We start from the raw sequence: 21,855 nt of genomic DNA, 5'->3' as shown, positions 1-21,855 counted from the left end.
ATTTTGTATATGTTTTTTTTTCTTCAAGTTTTTTTCTTCAAGTTTGTAACTTATTACATCATGTAAAATGGAGTAAAGTAGTACAGGAAAATGGTTTACTTTTCTTCTTAAAATCGTTATGTTTCAGTGGAGGAATCCATTTCCTCGTGTGCCTCTGGACATTAAAACGTGCCAGACCCCGAAACACAACACAGTAAATTCCGGCAAGGCAAAGTAATATCAAGTGCTTTGTGTACTCAGGGGTTAAATCATAGGAACTGGGGTTCAATTTTCCATAACCAAGTGTCATTCAACACTGCACAGTTTTCCATCATACAAAACAAATTGGATCAACAAGTCCACGTTAACATGAAATCTCAACATAAACAATGTTGGTAAATATCAAATATTTTATTTGATACAATCATGAATGCAGGATACACCGGTAAAGTTACATGGCACACCTTTTTGTTCCCAGTAAAACCAAAGTAATTTTCTGCACTTGTAAAACTCATCGAGAACTCCACTGGTATTTGTGGGAAAAAAAGGTGAAAGATGTCAACTCCTTAAGGCCAATCTGAACCAGAAATTATTTCTATGGTCTCCTCCTTCTTCATGCATTTACCAGGCACCTGGAAAGAAAATAGTTCATGGACATTAATAGGTTTGTGCCTCAAACATTTCATCTATAGAGAGTGCAACTAAACCCTGAATCAATGTTATTTTGTATGGTTGCTATGATAATATATGAAGTCCCAGTTCAGCTTTTAGAACAAATGAAAGGTTCATGCAGGTACAGCTGGTCACCTAAAATCAAGCAACAAAATTCATGATGTCACAGGTAGGTGGGTGAGTGAATAGCTTGGAAAGTAGAAGGTGCGGAGTAGGTGAATTTAGAGGGAGAGTAGGTCATGCTTCATTTTTTGGGGCTGCTAAGAAAAAATGGCGTCCTAGTTGACTTAGGCTAATGTTACACATGGTGTATATAAACCACCAAGTCCCCACAAAAGCTACATCAACAATTGTGTCAGTATGCTTCAATCCAAGAATGTCAACTAGTTAAAGAACTCATGCTCAAACATTTATATGGCCAAAGCAGGAGTTTAATGGTTCTTAATCAACATTTAAGTGTAGCACTAGCTTTAGAGCATCTAGGGATGGATGCAGTTTCTTTAAAACTATATATTAGTCACAAACTAATACTCATAAGTATCTGACGAATTAGCCCACAGGCAATATGGACACATAATGTCGATGTCGCCAAACGTGTGGATCTCTCCCCGATATGCCCACAATGAAGTCAAACGGGCAGTCAGATCACGGGATCGCATCAATGAAAAGATGTAGCCGCGATCCAACAGGATTTTCTAACGTGCCCAATAGCCATCGGGCCGACTTTCGGCCAGCTATCGTCCGGGAAAGCCCATCGGGGGGGGGGGGCTCTACACACGTGCCAATAAGCTGCTGACTCGGTCTGTTGGCAGCTTTTATCAGCCCGTGTATGGGGCTCAGTCAACTCAAGCTGGCCAACCCAAACAATCAGAACAGTGGTGCCTCAGTTCTAACACTCCAATGAGTAAAATGATGTTTAAATGTTCAAAGCAGTCAAACACATTCTGACCAATTGGCAAATAAATACATCTGATTTTTTTTTTAAATATATGTTTCTACACAATGCAGCAATAACTCAATAGGATGTGGGATAACTGAGAAGTCTATTAAACAATCCCACAGAAGAGGCGGATTGAAAGAACCAAAACCAGTTTTTATTCAACAGGAGCTCGGTTTACTATGCACCAGAATGAGAATAAACAGTCATAGGCGAATGTTGAAATAAACTGTTGCAACATTTGCTAGTTAAAGAAAGCACATAAGAAGAAGTGGAAGCACCATTAGGAACAAAGGGTCCTGAAAAGAAATTATGAAAGCACCCACAGACATTGGGAACAAAAACAAAACAGTTACGCAAATTCTTATTACAGTATGATGGCAATTTATTGTGGTGTGTTGTCATCCTATAGAGTCAAGTTAAACGCTGCTGTAAAAGGAGGTAAAAGAAAAGGCATATAATATGCAAAGATCTCAACATAAAACAGGTTTTAATAAGTGATATAATAACAGAACATTTATGAAAAACAAACCAGGTTATACACCAGTTACTAAAATGATTTACCTTTAGGCCAGTTGATATGTTGATGACAAGGTACTACTATCTAAATCTTTTTTATCTAAGGGATTGTATCCCTCTGATAAACACTACCAATGGTGTGAGGAACACTAGGGGAAAAAAAAATATTATTTATAATAATGAAGGTCGTTGGCATCTAGTTGTTTGTGGCCCAGTATGTTGTGTGTTGATACCAGGCCCCATTTACTAATTTCTCACTTTAATGGCAAACCCCCCCACCCAAAAAATGGGGTATCGGATGAAAAGCTAACATGGCGGGTTCACAGAGGAGAAAGGGAACAAAAAATGCAAAACAGAATTTAGTTAAAAGGAACTATATGAAAAAGATGAAAAAAAAAAATAAGGAAGTAGAAGGGAGAGGCAGGGTGAGGATATAAAGCAGAACAGAGACAGTTGAAGGTAGAAAACTAAAAGAAAAGTTGTAGGACCACACAATGACAAGACCGAAAGGAAATGAAGAGTAAAGTAGTAATTGAGAAAAGAAAAGTGGAGTGCATTAGGTTGGGGAAGAAAGCAAAGCAATGGCAGACGTGATGGCAAAAAGAATCAAAGAAGATTAAGAGATTTTTTTAAAACATCAAAAATGGAAAATAGAAAATGGGGTTGAGGGAAATGAAAAGAGAAAGACAAAAGATGGGAAGAGTCAGAATGTAATGCTGAGAAGTGCTGGATGGATAACATGGTAAGGATAGATAATAGAAGAAACAACTAAACTGAGTTGAACAGAAGCAGAAAAGAACTAAACTATGGAAGAATGAGAAAAACCAGCAGATCAGGCTTCAGTAGTAGGTACAGCAAGGATTTAAACTAGGGCACAAATAAATATGGGGTGGGCTTAATCTTGTTATAGTTACAGATGTGGCTTGAACAAGGTCTATTTATGCTTCACCATCAAAACAGGACAGCTATACGTATTTGATGTTTAAAAGAAAAAGAAAAGTCAACTTACTTTCATCATCGGAGTCAAAGCCAAAATAAAGCTGACATTTGTTTTGTGCTGTGTGCTCATTAAGTGCTTCTGAGCTTGAGTAATTCGTTAGGCACTTCCCACATCTGAATCTCGCCACGGATTTTTTAGAAACTTTGTCATTTTCAGATGCCTGTTCCACAGCAGTTTTTCTCCGCTTTGGCATACTTATATATTGTTCATCTAGATAACTTGGAGGCAAAGGCCTGACAAATGGCACCTTGGGAGTCCTACCATATGTTGTAAGAGGGCTTGGAGACCTTCTGGAAGAAGCAGCATCTTTTTCTTCAGAGACATCCTGCGTACCATCTGTAACCAAACTCTCTTTTGTGACGGTCTCGGTGTTAGGTGTTGCGGTATCAAGCAAGCAAGGCGTTTGTCCTACAGTCTGCTCCGCCATGTTACATTTGTCCTGACTCTTTCCATCTGCAAGTTCACTTTGTGTCAGTTTTCCTTGCTCAGGTAGCTGCTCTATCTCTTGCAGATTTGAACTTTCTGGTGAATTTCTGTTCTGAACATCACCATTTACTTTTTTCTCTGTTTGAGTATAGGTCTTTGGTTCAACGGTGTCCTTTCTTGCTTTCCAAACAGGTACTGGTAAGTCTACTACTTCTGTTCCGCCCTTAACAGATTCCTTTCCTTTAGAAAACCTAGAGAAGTGCTGGTAAGTGTCCATGAAGTCCTGCAATTCCCCCAAGGAAGCATTTTTTGCAAGAACATGGTCCTTTGTACAGCCACCCAAAGGTACCTGATCTAAATGAGCATTATCTAGCGAAGCACTGGAAGCAGGAACACTGGCTACAACCTCCACATCAGGATAACTAGTGTCATCTTCACAGGGATTCCGATTATAGTGCAGAGCTTCATGTGCATAAAGTGTCGGCAGTTCATTAAATATTTGACAGCAGTTAACAAAACCACACTGGGCTTGGAATGATTCATGGCTTAGCAGGTGTTCCGCCAGGTGGGTCACTAGCTTGAATCTTTTATTGCAGTTTAAATGCTGGCAGAAATAGACCTCGGGATAAACATGTCTTTTCATGTGATCAAAAAAGTGTTTGGAATCGGCAAACCGTCTATGACAGAAACGGCAATTTCCCTTGTTGTGTTTCATTAAATGCTGCTGGACTCTTGTATCCGCTGGGTGGGCTATCCTGGCGTGCTTGTTAAGAGAGCGCATCTTTTTAAAAAGACGTACACAGCCCCGAGCTGGGCATTTATAGACACCTTGCTCATTCGCTGCCTGTTTTGCAGCAACGGGGCACAAAGATCCATTTATTTTTGTACATTCAGAGACATCGTTGTCAGCATTGGGCATTGGGCCATCTATTTGAATATCATGATCGGCTGTGTGATTTTCAACAGGAATAATGGTATGAAGAGATTCCTCATACGTCATATTTACGGCTGGAGCCACAGTTAATACATCAGTGGTAGAACTACTAGAATTTCCATTTTCCAAGCCTGACGTTTCTTTATTTCCACATGATAAAGCATCAGAAGCTGCGTCAAGTGTAGCCATTGGCCGTACCTGCATTTTCTTTACGTGGTTCTTTAAATGTTTAAGAATTTTAACACGATTTCTGAACTTCCTGGAGCATAAAACACACGAAAAGCAGCCTTTTTTTTGATGAGCCTGAGCATGTCTGAAAATATGGCCACCAAGAATCACCTTGTTGCAAAGGGTACACTGATGAACGGGAACATTATGATCGATCTTGTAAGAGCCGAGCATCGGAGGAATTCTCTTTTTAACAAGAGAGATTTTTGATCTGGTGATCCTGGATTCTCCATGGTCAATGATCCCATTTCTTAAGTCCACATGAGAGGTATCTGAATTTAAAGTTTCCAGAACTTCGGTATCCAGTGTACTTGAATTACATGATTCTGGAGGGTTATTCTCCCTAAGGAAAGAAGCACATTTTTCCTCGATCATAGAGAAATTCCAAAACTCTGGATCAAATATTAACCCTCTCTTTAGAATTGGAAGCATTTCAAACCGCACTCGGTTTTCAACACAGCTCAGAAACTCATTGTAATCCTCGTCTGAACTTTTATACAAACGTTCAACAGCAGCATAGGATTCTATGGTCCTCTCCAAGAAGAAAACCGATAAAGCGCAAACCCTGCCGATCTCCAAGTCAGTGGGCAAAAGGTAAGCAATGGTTTTGTAAATTAAAGACTTGGTTTCTGGGTTATCGTCAAGATCTAGTTGCAAAGCACATCCACAAAGCTCGACGGCCAACTGGACTCCAAATTCTCCAACCTGCAATGAAAAGTTAATGATTTGGATAGCAAGTTTGTTAAAAATTACAAATACTCAAATTGGTTTTTAGAAAAATAGATATTAGTTTCTTTCTGTTGCCAAGATAGGGTTTCCAATATCCATTGCTGATCATAGACTTTTTTCTAGAAGATCTACATCTATGCATTGTCATAGTTACATAGTTACATAGTTAAATTGGGTTGAAAAAAGACAAAGTCCATCAAGTTCAACCCCTCCAAATGAAAACCCAGCATCCATACACACACCCCTCCCTACTTTTAATTAAAATTCTATATACCCATACCTATATTAACTATAGAGTTTAGTATCACAATAGCCTTTAATATTATGTCTGTCCAAAAAATCATCCAAGCCATTCTTAAAGGCATTAACTGAATCAGCCATCACAACATCACCCGGCAGTGCATTCCACAACCTCACTGTCCTGACTGTGAAGAACCCTCTACGTTGCTTCAAATGAAAGTTCTTTTCTTCTAGTCTAAAGGGGTGGCCTCTGGTACGGTGATCCACTTTATGGGTAAAAAGGTCCCCTGCCATTTGTCTATAATGTCCTCTAATGTACTTGTAAAGTGTAATCATGTCCCCTCGCAAGCGCCTTTTTTCCAGAGAAAACAACCCCAACCTTGACAGTCTACCCTCATAATTTAAGTCTTCCGTCCCTCTAACCAATTTAGTTGCACGTCTCTGCACTCTCTCCAGCTCATTTATATCCCTCTTAAGGACTGGAGTCCAAAACTGAACTGCATACTCCAGATGAGGCCTTACCAGGGACCTATAAAGAGGCATAATTATGTTTTCATCCCTTGAGTTAATGCCCTTTTTTATGCAAGACAGAACTTTATTTGCTTTAGTAGCCACAGAATGACACTGCCCAGAATTAGACAACGTGTTATCTACAAAGACCCCTAGATCCTTTTCATTTAAGGAAACTCCCAACACATTGCCATTTAGTGTATAACTTGCATTTATATTATTTTTGCCAAAGTGCATAACCTTGCATTTATCAACATTGAACCTCATTTTCCAGTTTGCTGCCCAGTTTTCCAGTTTAGACAGATCACTTTGCAAAGTGGCAGCATCCTGCATGGAACCTATAGTTCTGCACAATTTAGTATCATCTGCTATGAACTTTCTTTAGGTGTCCCATTCAGTGCTTTCTACATGTTCATCTGAATCAAATACCAACCCATATAGTGATGTGATTTTACAAATCTGGATAACTGAACTTGGCAATTTTGCAATTTTTTTTTTTTTAAATATCTGAATATGCCAATTACTATTTGGATTCAGCCTGGTATGCTGTTAAATCCCAAATTATGGATTTGGTGCATCCCTAGTGTTATTGTTAAAAATTCCTAGCATATAAAAGAATACAGCAGCTAAATATTGACTATTTTTCTTTAAACAGTTACAGTTATGGGATCCGTTATCCGGAAACCCATTATCCAAAAAGCTCAGAATTACATAATGGCCGTCTCCCATAGACTCCATTTTTATTCAAATAATCCACATTTTTTTAAAAATGATTTCCTTTTTCTCTGTAATAATAAAACAGTAACTTGTACTTGATCCCAACTAAGATATAATTAATCCTTATTGGAAGCAAAACCAGCCTATTGGGTTTATTAAATGGTTACATGATTTTCTAGTAGACTTAAGGTATGAAGATCTAAATTATGGAAAGATCTATTATCCGGAAACCCCAGGTCCCAAGAGATTCTGGATAATAGGTCCCATACCTGTACTATGCATGTGGACCGTACATTTTTACTGCCATTTTATGGGGCTGATTGCACCGAATTGAGCAACGTTTACAGTACAATGTAGGATTTATAGAGCAATGTACGAGTAGACACTTACTTCATTTAAGATTGCTTTTATGAGAGGGAAGATAACTTTAATGTTGGTGGCTATCCTTAACATCTGATAGCACTGCTCGACAAAGGCTTGCTTTGAGGAGTTCTTTTTCAGCTGAAGTTTGCTCCAAATAAATATTAAATCCCTGGGAAGGAGTTAAAAAAAGTTGATTAACTGGATATTTGCATGGAAGTTCCACTGGAGAAAATGGATGCATCACAACATCAACCCACAAGTCAGCAAAGGTAGCAGAAAAGAAAGCAGAGAAACGTGAGCATACTAAACTGTGTTCCAAAATATCCATAAACTTTCCTAAAGATTGAAGGTGAAAAAAAAAAAATACCCTAGCAACCAGTTAATAGTGAGATCTCCAAGGGTGAAAACATTTAAATAACATTGAAGAATGCACTCTACATCGTACTATAAATGAATATTGCGCTAACTTTTTAAAGATAAAGCAAGATTATGTGGTTATACAAATTGCATGCAATCTATTTAATATTAAGCTCTCAATACAATTTATCAGTGTCCTATTTAAGCATAATGTGTGTATGTAAGTATATTTTTCTTTTTTTTGCATAGTGCTCCATACAATACTTAAACAGAACCTGGCAACTGATTTTAACGAAGGTACCATAAATCCATTTGTTAGTCGTACAAATATATATATATATATATATATATATATATATATATATATATATATATATATATATATATATATATATATATCTATATCTATATATATATATATATATATCTATATATATAATTTCCACTGACAAAGGTGCACACCAGGATTTTTCAGTTTAAAACTCCATGTTTATTAAATAGATTTAAAACAGGAACCGGCCAACGTTTCGGTCATTTTCTAAGACCTTTATATATATATATATATATATATACATATATATATCTATATCTATATATCTATATATCAATATATCAATCAGCACTCACTGTAGTTTGAAGTGAAAAAAAGTTGTTTTTTATTTTTCAACAGTTTTACATCTCAATCCGACGTTTAGGACCCCCATGGGGCCCTTTCTCAAGGATGAGAGAAAGGGCCCCATGTGGGTCAGAAACGTTGGATACACACACATCTATCTATCTATCTATATATAAATTAAGATTATTTATAATAAATCTTGATTTTTTTCATAAGTATTGCCGTTGAGTGCGGTACTATGTCACTTTATTTACCAGCACCTGGGCAAGTTATAGCCTTGGGACAAGGTACTACACATTATCCCACACCTATAAGTTGTCAACATTAATCTTTTTTTTCCCCTAAGCGCACTTATTAACAAGGTTAGGCAGGAACGGTGATCACAAATAATTGCAGAAGTAAAAAATCCTGCACTGCCCCACTTGGGAGCCGAAGAGTAGGACTGACCAAGCAATGCTAATATTTCCAGGAACCTACCCTTTAAAGGCTTAACTTTCAAAATGTTCCAAATAAATCTAGTTTTATTAAATGCAAAATGGTGTGGCATACCTTTAGCTGTGGCAATTCTGTTGGAATATGCCGATTTATGAGTGAAAAGGGGCAGCTATTCCCAGGCGATTTTTGAATCACCATGTTCTCTTCTTCTCTACCTTCACCTTCCTAAAAAAAGAAGAAAGAACTACTTTCAAGCTCACTTTCAAGGTAGCATGCCCTCCTTCATCCAAATTGACACTATGGGGCATATTTATTAAGGGTCAAATTGAAAATTCTAATTGAATTTTTTTTTTTTTTATGGTCAAAACTATAAAATTTGAATTGTGAATAATCCAAACTCGATTTGAATTTTAACTTGAATTTTTAGATTTATCACACCGTGGACCTTTAAAAACTCAAACTCAACTATTTGCCACCTAAAACCTGCAGAGTTCATGTATAAGTCATTGAGAGAGGTCCAGGGACCAATTTCCTGACATTCGAGTTTAGTCTAATTTAATTCGAGTTTAGTCTAATTTAATTCGAGTTTTCGGGTCGGTAATATTCAAGTACATCCAAATGTATTAGAGTTAAAAATAATTCACATGAATTCAAAAATTTACTTTTGATAAATGTGCCTCTAGCTGTAGATTACTGTTAACTAGCCATTATCTGAAACTCCTATAGAAAGTACTAGCCAAGTGCAAAGACAGTAGTCTAAGCATAGCTGACCTGAGACACTACCTCTGTGTAGGGGACCAATGATCAAATAGTATCTGTCTACCACTATCTATATGGCCCCTAAGGCTTTCAGTTCTTATCCACATACCAGGGAACCTATAGATCCATCCCAGCCCTGAAGTTACACTAAACACCATCTTGCATTTAATAAAATTTTTAAAGTAATATTCCAATTCATCTTGGGTACAAGAAGACCCTAATATTTCTAACGAAACGCATAGAGTTTAGGGGGGAAAAAAAAGACAAACTTTTTTTTGGAAACATTATATCTTCTTTGCAAATCCATTAAATGGCTTCCATAGAGGAAAAACATTTTTTTTAAGCTATTCAGTTTGATGATCTCCTAGATGACTACTAAATAGTCATAAATAGACCTCTTTAGCAATGGAGCAACTTCTGAAAGCAGCAATAGTCAGGGCTCTGGCTCCTAACATCAAAGATGCTATAGCAATTTTCCAGAACGTTATCAGTGATTATAGACTCTAGAAATTCTCTGGTGCAATACAATAAAATATGGATGAGCAATATATTTTGCCTTGTTTAGCCAACAAAATACGCTCATAGGGGCAAATATACTAAAGGGCGAAATGGCGAATGCTAGTGAAAATTCACCAGCGTGACGTCATTCTGCCACTTCGCCGATTTACTAACGGTCCCTGATGTAAATTCGCTAGCGAAGTAGAGAGACTCTAGCGGTACTTCGCACCCTTACGTCAGGCGAAGTTACGCTCTGGCGAAGGGACGTAACTATACTATTTCACTGAGTTGCAGATTTTACTGAACGTTACCTCTTGCACCGGACCAGCTCAGACCAGGTGAAGTGCAATAGAGTAGTTAGGAGTTTTTCTAAAAATATTTTCAATTTTTTGACGACTTTTATGCAATTTTTTTGTGATGCGGGTCTGATTTGCCAATTGATAAAACAAAAATAGGATATTTACGTTGTCTCTATTATTTTCTACTATATAAAACCAGTAGAGTGCCACAAAGCTAAATAAGGGGTGCTTTTAGTAGTACAACAGAACATGTGCCTGAGGGATAAGTTACAGAAAAAAAAACTTTTGGTAAAAAAAAAAAAAACACAATACCAAAAAAAAAGTATTCTTGGAGCCACTGTCCCTGTAACTGCATTGTTACCAAGCAGAGAAAATCATACTGTGAAGCTCAGCAGGTCATCCAAAAAAGCATACAATATTTATTCCAACATCCAAGCTGCTTGGACATTTGGAACGTTTTAAATCGGTGCAAAACGCTGATTCCTCAAAGGGCCATATGCATTTCTTTTTAAGAAAAAAACCCCACTATTTTCATGGGGATCTGCTGTTTTTTTTTTTTACCAGTATTTGTGTATTAACACTGGTCTTTCCCCAATACATTGGCAAGCTGAAACCTGCAAAGATCCATACAAATGGGGACATTGTGTATCTTATACAGTAGATTGTCCTCTCGTATCGGTTATTGGTCCTTAATTTTGTATATTCACTGCATAAACTAATTTTTGCCAGTTATCATGAATCTTTTTTCCAGCTAAAAGGCAATATAAAACTTGTACGAATCTTGAAAAAATTATTTAAGGAAAAATAGACTTTGGCACCGGCACTGGTTGCTACGGTGCACGCAACAAGCTTGACTGCTTTCTTATAAGGCTGTGACTACGCCCCGCAATTACAGGCAGATCAAAGAACAGCAATTACACTCAGCAGTTAAAAAGCAGCTAAAAACACCCACAACAAACAGAGCTGACTATTACCTCAAATGGCAAACTGGATAAATGACAACTTAAAACACATTTGCACAGCTCTTGGATGGTCTCCAGATACTCCGCTGTGCTGCTCTGCAGTTTAAAGGAGAATTCAACCCCCTAGGCGGAAAAATCCCTACCCCCTCCCCTGTGTAGGCCCCACTTCCTCCTCCCCCCGGGCAAATGCCCCTAACTTGTTACTTACCCCCCCCCCTTTTAGGTCCTCTCCAGAGGAGTTCACGGCAGCCATCTTCTCCCGAGCGTTATTCTTCCTGTATTCAGTGGCGTTTGGTGGCGCATGCGCAGTAGGAGGCATTTACCGGTAAGGATATACTGCGCATGCGACGAAGGTCACGAAGTTTCCGAAAAAATAAATTGGAAACTTTGTGACTTTCGGGCGCATGCGCAGTAATTCCTTACCAGTTAATGCCTCCTACTGCACATGCGCTACCAAACGCCGCTGAATACAGGAAGAAGAGCGCACGGGAGAAGATGGCACTGGACAAATATACCATTAGTTTTATCTTTACTACCCACTTAAAGGAGCACTAACCCTCCACCATACCAAAAGCCCCCCACCTTGCAATGTACATTAGTGTAACAAAAAAATCTGACCCTTAAATGCAGAGAAGCGCAGTGGCACTCCCAGTCACCATCTTCTGTCGCTTTATATTGTCTTCTGGTCTCTTCACCAATACGAAGCCTGTGGGAGCATGCACAGTTGGGCCAAGTCAGGAATCACTTCAACTGCACATGTGCAAGTCATGTTGAGACCAGAATAGCTTAAGAAGCAATGGTTCTGGGAGCTCCGCTGCTCTTCTCTGCATTTAAGGATCAAAATTTTTTTAAAGGGTTTTTTTCCCCCAATACACATCGCGGAGAAGGGGCAATCCCAGGAAGTTTAGGGGGCTTAGTTCTCCTTTAAAGAACCTATTCCGGGGAAGGAGACTTGAGTACTTACCAAATGTAATCCATCTCCCCAGTTTGTAACTGTGTTATGAGGAAAGCTTCACTCAGCTGCAACGCCAGTACCGTTTTACCTTCCTGCTCAGTGTTGCAGATAATTTCTACCCCGTCTCTTGGGTTTATCCTAAGAACATGCTGCATAAAACAAACCAATAAAACTGTATGAGGGAAGCTAAAATATTCTTCATCACCACAATGTTTTAGAGAGCCAATGATTTATTTTTTCCCTTCTTTTACTTCATGGATTGTACACACTTCACAAACATAGATAAATAAGGGAAGAAACCAAACCTCATGCAAAAGCTGATCAGTTAGACGGGTCATATGTAGGCATGTGAAGTACGCTTGATGGTAGTACAGGTTTTTACTGACTTCCGTGTTACTTAGGCAAGTTGTGATGAGAGCAACTGCTTCTGGGATACGCTCACAGGCAACGAGGTACCTCACACGCAGCTCAAAGAAGAACTCACGTTCGGACCTCAAATACCTGTCCACTGCATGAAAAACAGATCAACACAAGTAACGTTAAGTAAAGGAACAGCCTGTACATAAATAAATTACAATCATACATATTCATACAAGAACAAGACAATAATATGTCTAAATGTAAGTATCATGAAATACAATAATCATGAAGTATAATAAGAATGCTCTAAAGGGATTCTGTCATGATGTTTATGGTGTAGATTTATTTCTGAATTACACGGTTTACACTGAAAATAATTCACTTTACAATATAAAATTTGATTTCTAATCCAAGTTATTTTTTTAGTTGCAATATTGGTGTGTAGGCAGCCATCTTTCATGGGATTTTAGAAAGAGAGCCAGTGCTGCACAACAGAACTGCTTTCTAACAGGCTATTGTTTCTCCTACGCAATTAAAATCAAGGAGTCGCAGTGGGTCTTGGAATTTTACTACTGAGTGCTGTTTTTATATCTACCAGGGAGCTGTTATCTGGTTAACTTCACATTGTTCTGTTAGGCTGCTGGAGGGAAGGGGAGGGGCTGATATGACTCCAACTTACAATACAGCACTAAAGAGTGACTGAAGTTTATCAAAGCACAAGTCACATGACTGGGGGCACCTGGGAAACTGACAATATGTCTAGCCCCATGTCAGATTTCAAAATTAAATTTAAAAAAATCTGTTTGCTCTTTTGAAAAATGGATTTCAGTGCAGAATTCTGCTGGAGCAGCACAATTGACTGATATGTTTAAAAAAAAAAAAAAACAACATGTTTCCCGTGACAGTTTCCTTTTAATAAAAGGACAATCAATTGCTACCTACCAACTAAGGGCTAGTCCACATGAGGAGATTCGGGTAGATTTTGTCGCCTGGCGACTAATCGCCTCGTCTTTTGCGCGACTACCTCCCCGAACTGCCTTAGCGTTTTCCCCCATAGGCTACAATGCAAAGTCACCTGCGCTAATGCACACGCGGCAATGCATTTTCTATAGTCGCCAGGCGACAAAATCTCCCCGAATCTCCTCGTGTGGCCTTACCCTTACTCTGTTCAGTCAGCTCCAGCTAGTTCATTTCATATTATTAATTAAACACTATGCAGGCTACTTTGGGGCCAGGAAGCATCTTTCCCCCTGTGAAAAGCTAGGGTCTTTGTTTCCCTTTTTTGCTACGTTTAGAGTCAAATTACCTTCTTTGCTTGTATTATGCACCCTACCAGTGCAGCAGAATAGTGCCCAAGTGTCAGGCCCTCAACATAATAGAAGAGAAGATCTTAAAACTCTTTTAAGCACCAAAACTCTGTTATGAAAATAAGCAATCACCTATATCCTGTGGTTCCGATCTTCCCTTGAGTATAGCTTGTAATACTGGATTCTCCCAAGGGCCACCATCTTTAATTACGTAAGTGACCAGCTTCAGGTCTGTGTTATCATATCGGATGAGATGGTCGTGGCACTCCTACAAAAGAGGTGTTTTGTCAAAGACAATGTGACAACTGTAAAAACGCAAAAAAACTTCTTCACTAATAAAAGAGCAAGTAACGTCCCTGAACATTCCTCACTATATACTACATGTATTGTTATTCCAACTATCCTTCCCTACCATCGACTATCTGTCTAGAGTTCTACACTATCAAGTTGTATCTAGGATAAAGCTCTTTATTTATAGGGTTATGCCACTGATTATTGCAGAGGCACACCCTACTTCTGAGTTTCAGACTTACTTCCCCAGATGCAACCATTTTTTTTTTTTTTTTTTAAGTATGGCACTAAATTTATTATATTGTGGTATTACTAGTACACTGAATAAGTACCTATATTTGGCTCAATAGTCCATTAAATTAGATTTAATGAAACATCACCCCCTTTTAAATACAGGTATGGGACCCGTTATCCAGAATGCTACGGACCTGGGGTTTTCTGGATAGCAGATCTTTCCATAATTTGGATCTTCATACCTTAAATCTACTAGAAAATCATGTTAACATTAAAGGGATACTGTCATGGGAAAAAAAATTTTTTCAAAATGAATCAGTTAATAGTGCTGCTCCAGCAGAATTCTGCACCAAAATCCATTTCTCAAAAGAGCAAACAGATTTTTTTATATTCAATTTTGAAATCTGACATGGGGCTAGACATATTGTCAATTTCCCAGTTGCCCCAAGTCATGTGACTTGTGCTCTGATAAACTTCAATCACTCTTTACTGCTGTACTACAAGTTGGAGTGATATCAGCCCCTCCCTTTTCCCCTCCAGCAGCCAAACAAAAGAACAATGGGAAGGTAACCAGATAGCAGCTCCCTAACACAAGATAACAGCTGCCTGGTAGATCTAAGAACAGCACTCAATAGTAAAAACCCATGTCCCACTGAGACACATTCAGTTACTTTAAGAAGGAAAATCAGCAGCCTGCCAGAAAGCATTTCTCTCCTAAAGTGCAGGCACAAGTCACATGACCAGGGACAGCTGGGAAATTGACAAAATGCCTAGCCCCATGTCAGATTTCAAAACTGAATATAAAAAAATCTGTTTACCGTTTTGAGAAATGGATTTCAGTGCAGACGTCTGCTGGAGTAGCACTATTAACTGATGCGTTTTGAAAAAAAACATGTTTTCCGATGACAGTATCCCTTTAAATAAACCAAATAGGCTGGTTTTGCTTCCAATAAGGATTAGTTTTACCTTAGTTTGGATCAAGTACACACTACTGTTTTATTATTACAGAGAAAAAGGAAATTATTTAAAAAATTTGGATTATTTGGATAAAATGGAGTCAATGGGAAAACAGCCTTTTCGTAATTCGAAGCTTTCTGGATTACGGCTTTCCGGATAATGGATCCCATACCTGTACTAGTTTTGCCCTGCAGTTCAAAACTCCAGTAGACTATTTACTTTTTATGCTGAATGCAGAGGTTTCCATCCCCACACACAAACAAAGACCATTACCTGCACTGAACCAAGAATGTCTTTCAGAGGAGCCTCATAAAATTCATCTTTTCCAAAGAAAAGCAACAATTCAAACAGACTCCTAAAATAGGTAAAATAAAAACACTTCAGACTAGGATGAACAGAAGATTGTGTACACAAAATGAACAAAGCATTGTCAGTATTTGGACAAATGGGAATTTACACACATTCTTTTGAATGAACAGAAGCAAATTTTAAATGCAAATAAAGTAGTTTCAGTAAGTTGCTCTAAAGTATGTTTCTGCCAAAGCAAGTAATACGGAAACACCCATCAGATGGATAAGAAATTGTGAAGGACAAAAAAAAAAATTAACCTGTACATGCCATAGCCATGCTACTATTTATGGGGTTCATTAAAGGGGAAACAATTAGTAATTATAAAATGGTAACACACAGATGCAATTAAACATGTTCAGTACGGAGTGTTTAAGGCCTACTGAGCAGCAAGGATCGGTCCAATTCTGATCCTCACAAGAAAAGGAGATGAGCAATCTAATTCCAACAAGCTGGGCTAGAGGTTAAGTGATCACCCTTTGATGTGGGATCTCATGCTAGAGATCCTGGTTCCATTCCATGTGACCCTGGGCAAGTAACTTAGAGGGTTATTTATCAAAGTCCGAATTTAGCTGACTATTTTAATGAAAAAGTCTGACCAAACTAGAATCCACGATTGAACCTTATTTATTATTAAAAAAATCATGATTTTATCGGATCGGGGACAAGCGAAAAAATTGAGCGAACATCCGAACTGAATGAAAAGTCTGATCAAACTAGAATCCACGATTAGACCTTATTTATTATTAAAAATTATGATTTTATCAGATCGGGAACAAACGGAATTTTTTTAGCAAAAATCCAAATCATATGATAATTCTGACCAAACTAGAATCCACAATTGGACATTTCTTAATGACTTTTTCCATCCTCAGAGTTTAATAAATCTCGAAAAATTCTCAATTTTTTCGAGTTTCTGGCATTCAGACTTTAATAAATAAATAACCCCCTTAATCTCTTGGTGTCCAGGCTACTGTGTGCGCCTATAATGGCTGCCATACACAGAGATCTGCTCATTTGGCGTGAGGTGGACAATATCGGCTGATCCGTTTGTGGACCCTAGGGCCCAACGATCTGTTCAGAACGATGGGTAAACGGCAGTCGGATCGACGAACAGATGTGGATCAGACGGGATTTTTAGTCCCGTCCGGTCGACATCTGGCCGACTTTCGGCCAGATATCAATCAGGGAAGCCCATCGGAGGGCCCCATACATTGGCCAATGAGCCGCCGACTCGCTCTGTCGGCAGCTTTTATCGACCCGTGTATGGCCAGCTTTACTTGCTGTAAAAGCGCTTTCAGTCCCTTTGGAGAAAAGCGCTATATTACAAGGATTCCCCGTAGAAAACACACTGCATGAGGCAGGGCATATCAATAAATAAACTGTTAAAAAGCAGACATTACACAAAAAAAAAAAAAAAAACTTTAAAAAGGGTAGCTTATAAAAAACATTTGGTCCTGAATAATAAAAGTTGCAATACAAAACAAAAAATCAAAGAAAAAAAGTACTTACAAAGCTAGTCTACTCAAAACATACTGTACGTGCTCACATTCAACTGGGAAAGATATGCTGGCAGACGTGAAGCAACACAGAGCTGTCTGAAGGACCTGGAGCTGGGGTAAAGGAACCTGACATCTCGAAGTATAATCTTCGACAACCTAAAAGTAGAATAAGATGCACCAGTCAATTAAGAACAAATGTAACACGCCCCACACAGCTTGGGTATAAGTGTTATAGAAATTGACAGGGGGACTAGCAAAGAACGTTTCTCAGACGGAACAGTTTGATACACATATCGTCTTAAAGGAGAAGGAAAGGCTAAAATTAAGTAAGCTGTTTTAGAAAGGTCTATATAAATACACAAGTAAACCCTCGAAGTAATGCTGCTCTGAGTCCTCTGTCAAAAGAAACACCACATTTCTTTCCTTCTATTGTGTACTCATGGGCTTCTGTATCAGACTTCCTGTTTTCAACTTAAACCTCCAGGGCACGGCCTTGAGCATGCTCAGTTTGCTCCTCTCCCCCTCCCTGCTGTAATCTGAGCCCAGAGCTATGAGTGAGCAGGGAGAGACTCAGGCAGGAAGTGATGTCACACCAAGCCAATATGGTAGTTGCTATCCTAAACAAACAGAGAACACTTCAAGAGCTGTTTACTTAGGTATGGTAAAGCATCCTGCAGAATAAATCTAGTGTTATTGATTGCACTATTGTGGCTAATCTATTGGGCAATAAACTGCTTCAGTAGCTTTCCTTCTCCTTTAAAACCAGTGTATCTTAAGATAATAAATCAAAGTAACAGAGTTGAATTATAGGCTTTTTGACCAAGGGGTCCATGGGTAGGTATAAACATAACTGACCTGTAGATAAAGTCATCACACCCAAATACTTTAAATATAAGCATAACATTAAAGGAACAGTTCAGTGTAAAAATAAAGTGGGTAAATAGATAGATGTATAACATAATAGCCAGGGTTCTACTTCCTGCTTTTCAGCTCTCTAACTCTGAGTTAGTCAGCGACACTATATTATATATATATATATATATATATATATATATATATATATATATATATATATATATATATATATATATATATAACAAACAAGGGAAAGTTGTGCTCACCACTATTTTTTTAAAACCATTAGGCGGGGGTGCAATGAGGCTCTGACCACAAAATACATACAGTCAAATACAAGAGTCCTCTGCACTCAACCCATTATCAATATATTTAAGACAGCGACATTTTGTGCATACTGCTACTGAAAAATGCCTTACCCTTTAAACAAAACAGGGATTGTTTGTCCATATATTGCAATATATTTAAGCTGGCCAACTACGTCAAAGTCATCCCATATCTGGCCAGTCCTACGCTCAATTTCATCTGATTCATTAAGAATTCTATTGCTTCATGCTTCAGAGTTCTACTTCCTGCTTTTCAGCTCTCTAACTCTGAGTTAGTCAGCGACACTATATATTATATATATCTATATATATATATATATATATATATATATATATATATATATATATATATATATATATATATATATATACATATATACATATATATACATATATATATATATATACATACATATATATATATATATATATATATATATAATATATACATATACATATATATAGTAATAAATGGACCCGCACTCCAATATTCTTAGTGAAGAAAAGTGATGTATTTTATTCACAATGCATATCCAACGTTTCTCAAGGAAAGGTCCCAGCGTGAACCGAAACGTTGGATATGCATTGTGAATAAAATACATCACTTTTCTTCACTAAGAATATTGGAGTGCGGGTCCATTTATTACTACATATGCAAAAACTTGACCAACGCACCCATCATCCACGAAATCCGGTAGGAGTGCGCTCACCACAATTGACTTTATATATATATATATATATATATATATATATATATATATATATATATATATATATATGTTACATTGTGTGTAAAACAGACGTTTCGGTCTTGGGACCGAAACGTCGGTTTTACACACAATGTAACTAATACAGAAGTTTTTTTTGCACAAAAAAGTCCCTTGGTGCTGGTTTTTTTTTGTTCAAGTCTATATTGAATTTATACTGAGCACAGGGGCAGCTACAAGTTAGCTTTTTGGAGATGTGTATATTTATGTGTATATATATATAATATATATATAGGATAATGTACCCCCCTACTGTAATTTATGAAGATATTATGTTACCGAGGAGTTATGTGACCATATAAAAGCACAAGGCCGAAGTCTATATTGAATTTATACTGAGCACAGGGGCAGCTACAAGTTAGCTTTTTGGAGATGTGTAAATTTATGTGTATATATATAATATATATATAGGATAATGTACCCCCCTACTGTAATTTATGAAGATATTATGTTACCGAGGAGTTATGTGACCATATAAAAGCACAAGGCCGAGTGCTTTTATATAGGTCACATAACTCCGAGGTGACTTCTAATATCTTTATAAATTATAGCAGGGGGTACATTATGCATTATAATCTACATTTTCTAGGTGCAGTGTCTTAATTCCTAAAGATGTCTGGCTCTGTTCTGCCCTTGCCTTCTTGCCTGCCACAGGTGATGTCATAGGGGAAAGGCCAAGGAAGTAGGGAAACTTAAATCAGGACTGGAGACTAAGGCAGGAGGGGAGTGTGAGTTGAGAGGGAGGTTATGTGAAAATTGGGAGAGTTAGTGAGAAAGAATGGAGAGCGAACATGTGAGGGGGACCAGAGAGGTTGCTAGACTGAGCTGACACCGATATACAGGGAGTCAAATGTGAGACTGGGTCAGTGCAAGACGCTTAACACCTCTCCTGCCAGCCCCTCCACATCTGCAATGAGTTCCAGAGCAGCACCAGTGCAGTAACGGTTAAATGGGAAGGAGCTAGAATCAGCCTGTCAGCCAGCACGGACTGACACAGAAAACCAGCATACCTGCTGCAACCGCTCGTCACCCCTTTGATAATCACTCCTGCCGCTCCCCAATGAATTTCCCTGCAGGGGAGGGGGCTCAGAGCAGACAGGGATCAGCAGGGGGAGCACATGAGACGGAAGCTATGAGGGGACATATCTGAGAGGGAGTGAGAGAAAAGGAGCGCCCTGTGTTGTAAGTAAGGGGGGAAGCGTGTAGGGAGAGAGCAGCGGCGGAAGTGATGTTCCATATAAATGGCACATTCTGATGTCAGAACGCGCTGTTTATAAGAATATAATTTACAGTGTGGTCCCATAGGGAAATGACCAGACTGTAGATTATATAGTGAATAAAGTACCCCCTCTTGTAAAATATAAGGATATAAGTTACCGAGGAGTTTCATGACCATAGAAAAGTGTTTTTATACAGGTCATGAAACTCCGAGGTAACTTCTAATATCCTCATATTATGCAACAGGGGGTACTTTATTTTTTATAATACACAAGTTTCAGTGAGTCTTGTGACAGAAATGACATCAGCACTCACCGTTTATAACTGATGACATCAGAACTCACCGTTTATAAGGATATCATTTACAAGATATTCATATGTATTATATATATATATATATATATATCATCTGTGGTTTCCTCCTGAGGCAACTTTGGGCGGCTTCTGAAAACGAAGTGCGCCGATTGCCATCCCGCCGGCGACTTAGATTCTAGCTGGTGGCAAGGCATTGCGGGGAGATTAGTCACCCGAAGAAGAGGCGATTTGTCAGCAGGCGACTAATTTGCCCCCAAATCTTCTCGTCTGTCTCTGCCCTAACATATGGGAGTGTCATGAAAAAGAAGTCTGTGGGCAGACGCAGGACCACACAAATGGTTTGAATCTGAACGTGTGTCTTTGCCCTTAGGGTGTGGGCTCACAGCACACAAGTTGCCTGGGCAACAATAGTGTTTCTGAAAGGCTCATTAATATATAACACTCAGCTGCTGACTTCTGTATTAAAGTGAAAAAGATGAAGGGGTTAAGCTAAATTAAAGTAAAGTAAAGAGATGTATTAAAGGCATAACAGACGGAATGTGCACCTCAGACGTAAGAGGAAATGAATTATATGGTGACACGCCCTTTAAGGTCCCTTAAAAAAAAATTTAAAGGCAAAGAGAGTGAGAAGTTGTAGTAAGGGAAAAGTTGGCAAGTAATAAGCGTCCTACATCCGTGACGGAAGTAAATATGGGGAAGAAATGATATGGCTGCTGCAGAGACAGAATGAAGCAGGAACCCAAGTCCCATCACTTCTACAATGAACCTCCACGATTGCTCACCTCACAGAAGCGCCGGCAGTATTCCCTGCTAGTAATACGGCACAAGTCACCATTCCCAATGTCTTCATCCGCAATCGCGACCAGCTCTTCTACCAGTCTCTCCGACTCTTGATCGCTCTCGTCTTCCGCCATGCTGCTATGCCCGACCTGCGCGTACTACTATCGCTAGGCAACCGACGTTCCCGCCCTTTCCTGCGTAGCGCAGCTCTAAGCTGCCATTGGTGAAAAGGGCTGTCGATCACGAAGAGAGTCCGCAAACAACGAGGAAATGCTCGCGAGTATTGTAATTGGATGACAGCTACATCCGTCAACATTCGGCCACTAGAAAACGTGACGTCGGGTCTCGGTCGTTCCTAATTGGTCGCCTCTCAATTAAACAGCACTGATTAGTCGATTGGATGAATGTTATGCCGTGCTGTGTTGTTGTGGGTCTGTTTGACTGAATGTGGGCGGCTGGG

At 38.7% G+C, this 21,855-nt stretch overlaps 1 protein-coding gene across 1 annotated transcript; it reads right to left on the bottom strand.

Moving 5' to 3' along the window:
- Positions 1-371: 371 nt before the first annotated feature.
- On the bottom strand, positions 372-21,648 carry znf654.S (zinc finger protein 654 S homeolog). The gene is made up of 9 exons (XM_041583371.1): positions 21,398-21,648; positions 17,145-17,290; positions 15,558-15,639; positions 13,935-14,070; positions 12,441-12,643; positions 12,145-12,284; positions 7,282-7,423; positions 3,117-5,400; positions 372-611 (listed from the first exon to the last, which is right to left on the bottom strand). Exons 1-9 carry the CDS (start codon positions 21,527-21,529, stop codon positions 601-603), a joined length of 3,276 nt encoding a protein of 1,091 aa, XP_041439305.1. The 5' UTR covers positions 21,530-21,648; the 3' UTR covers positions 372-600.
- Positions 21,649-21,855: the final 207 nt, after the last annotated feature.

The sequence above is a fragment of the Xenopus laevis genome, chromosome 2S, assembly GCF_017654675.1.
Source record: "Xenopus laevis strain J_2021 chromosome 2S, Xenopus_laevis_v10.1, whole genome shotgun sequence".
Classification (NCBI taxonomy): Eukaryota; Metazoa; Chordata; class Amphibia; order Anura; family Pipidae; genus Xenopus; species Xenopus laevis.
Note: the sequence above shows the minus strand (reverse complement) of the source record. Positions and strands in the feature narration are given on the sequence as shown.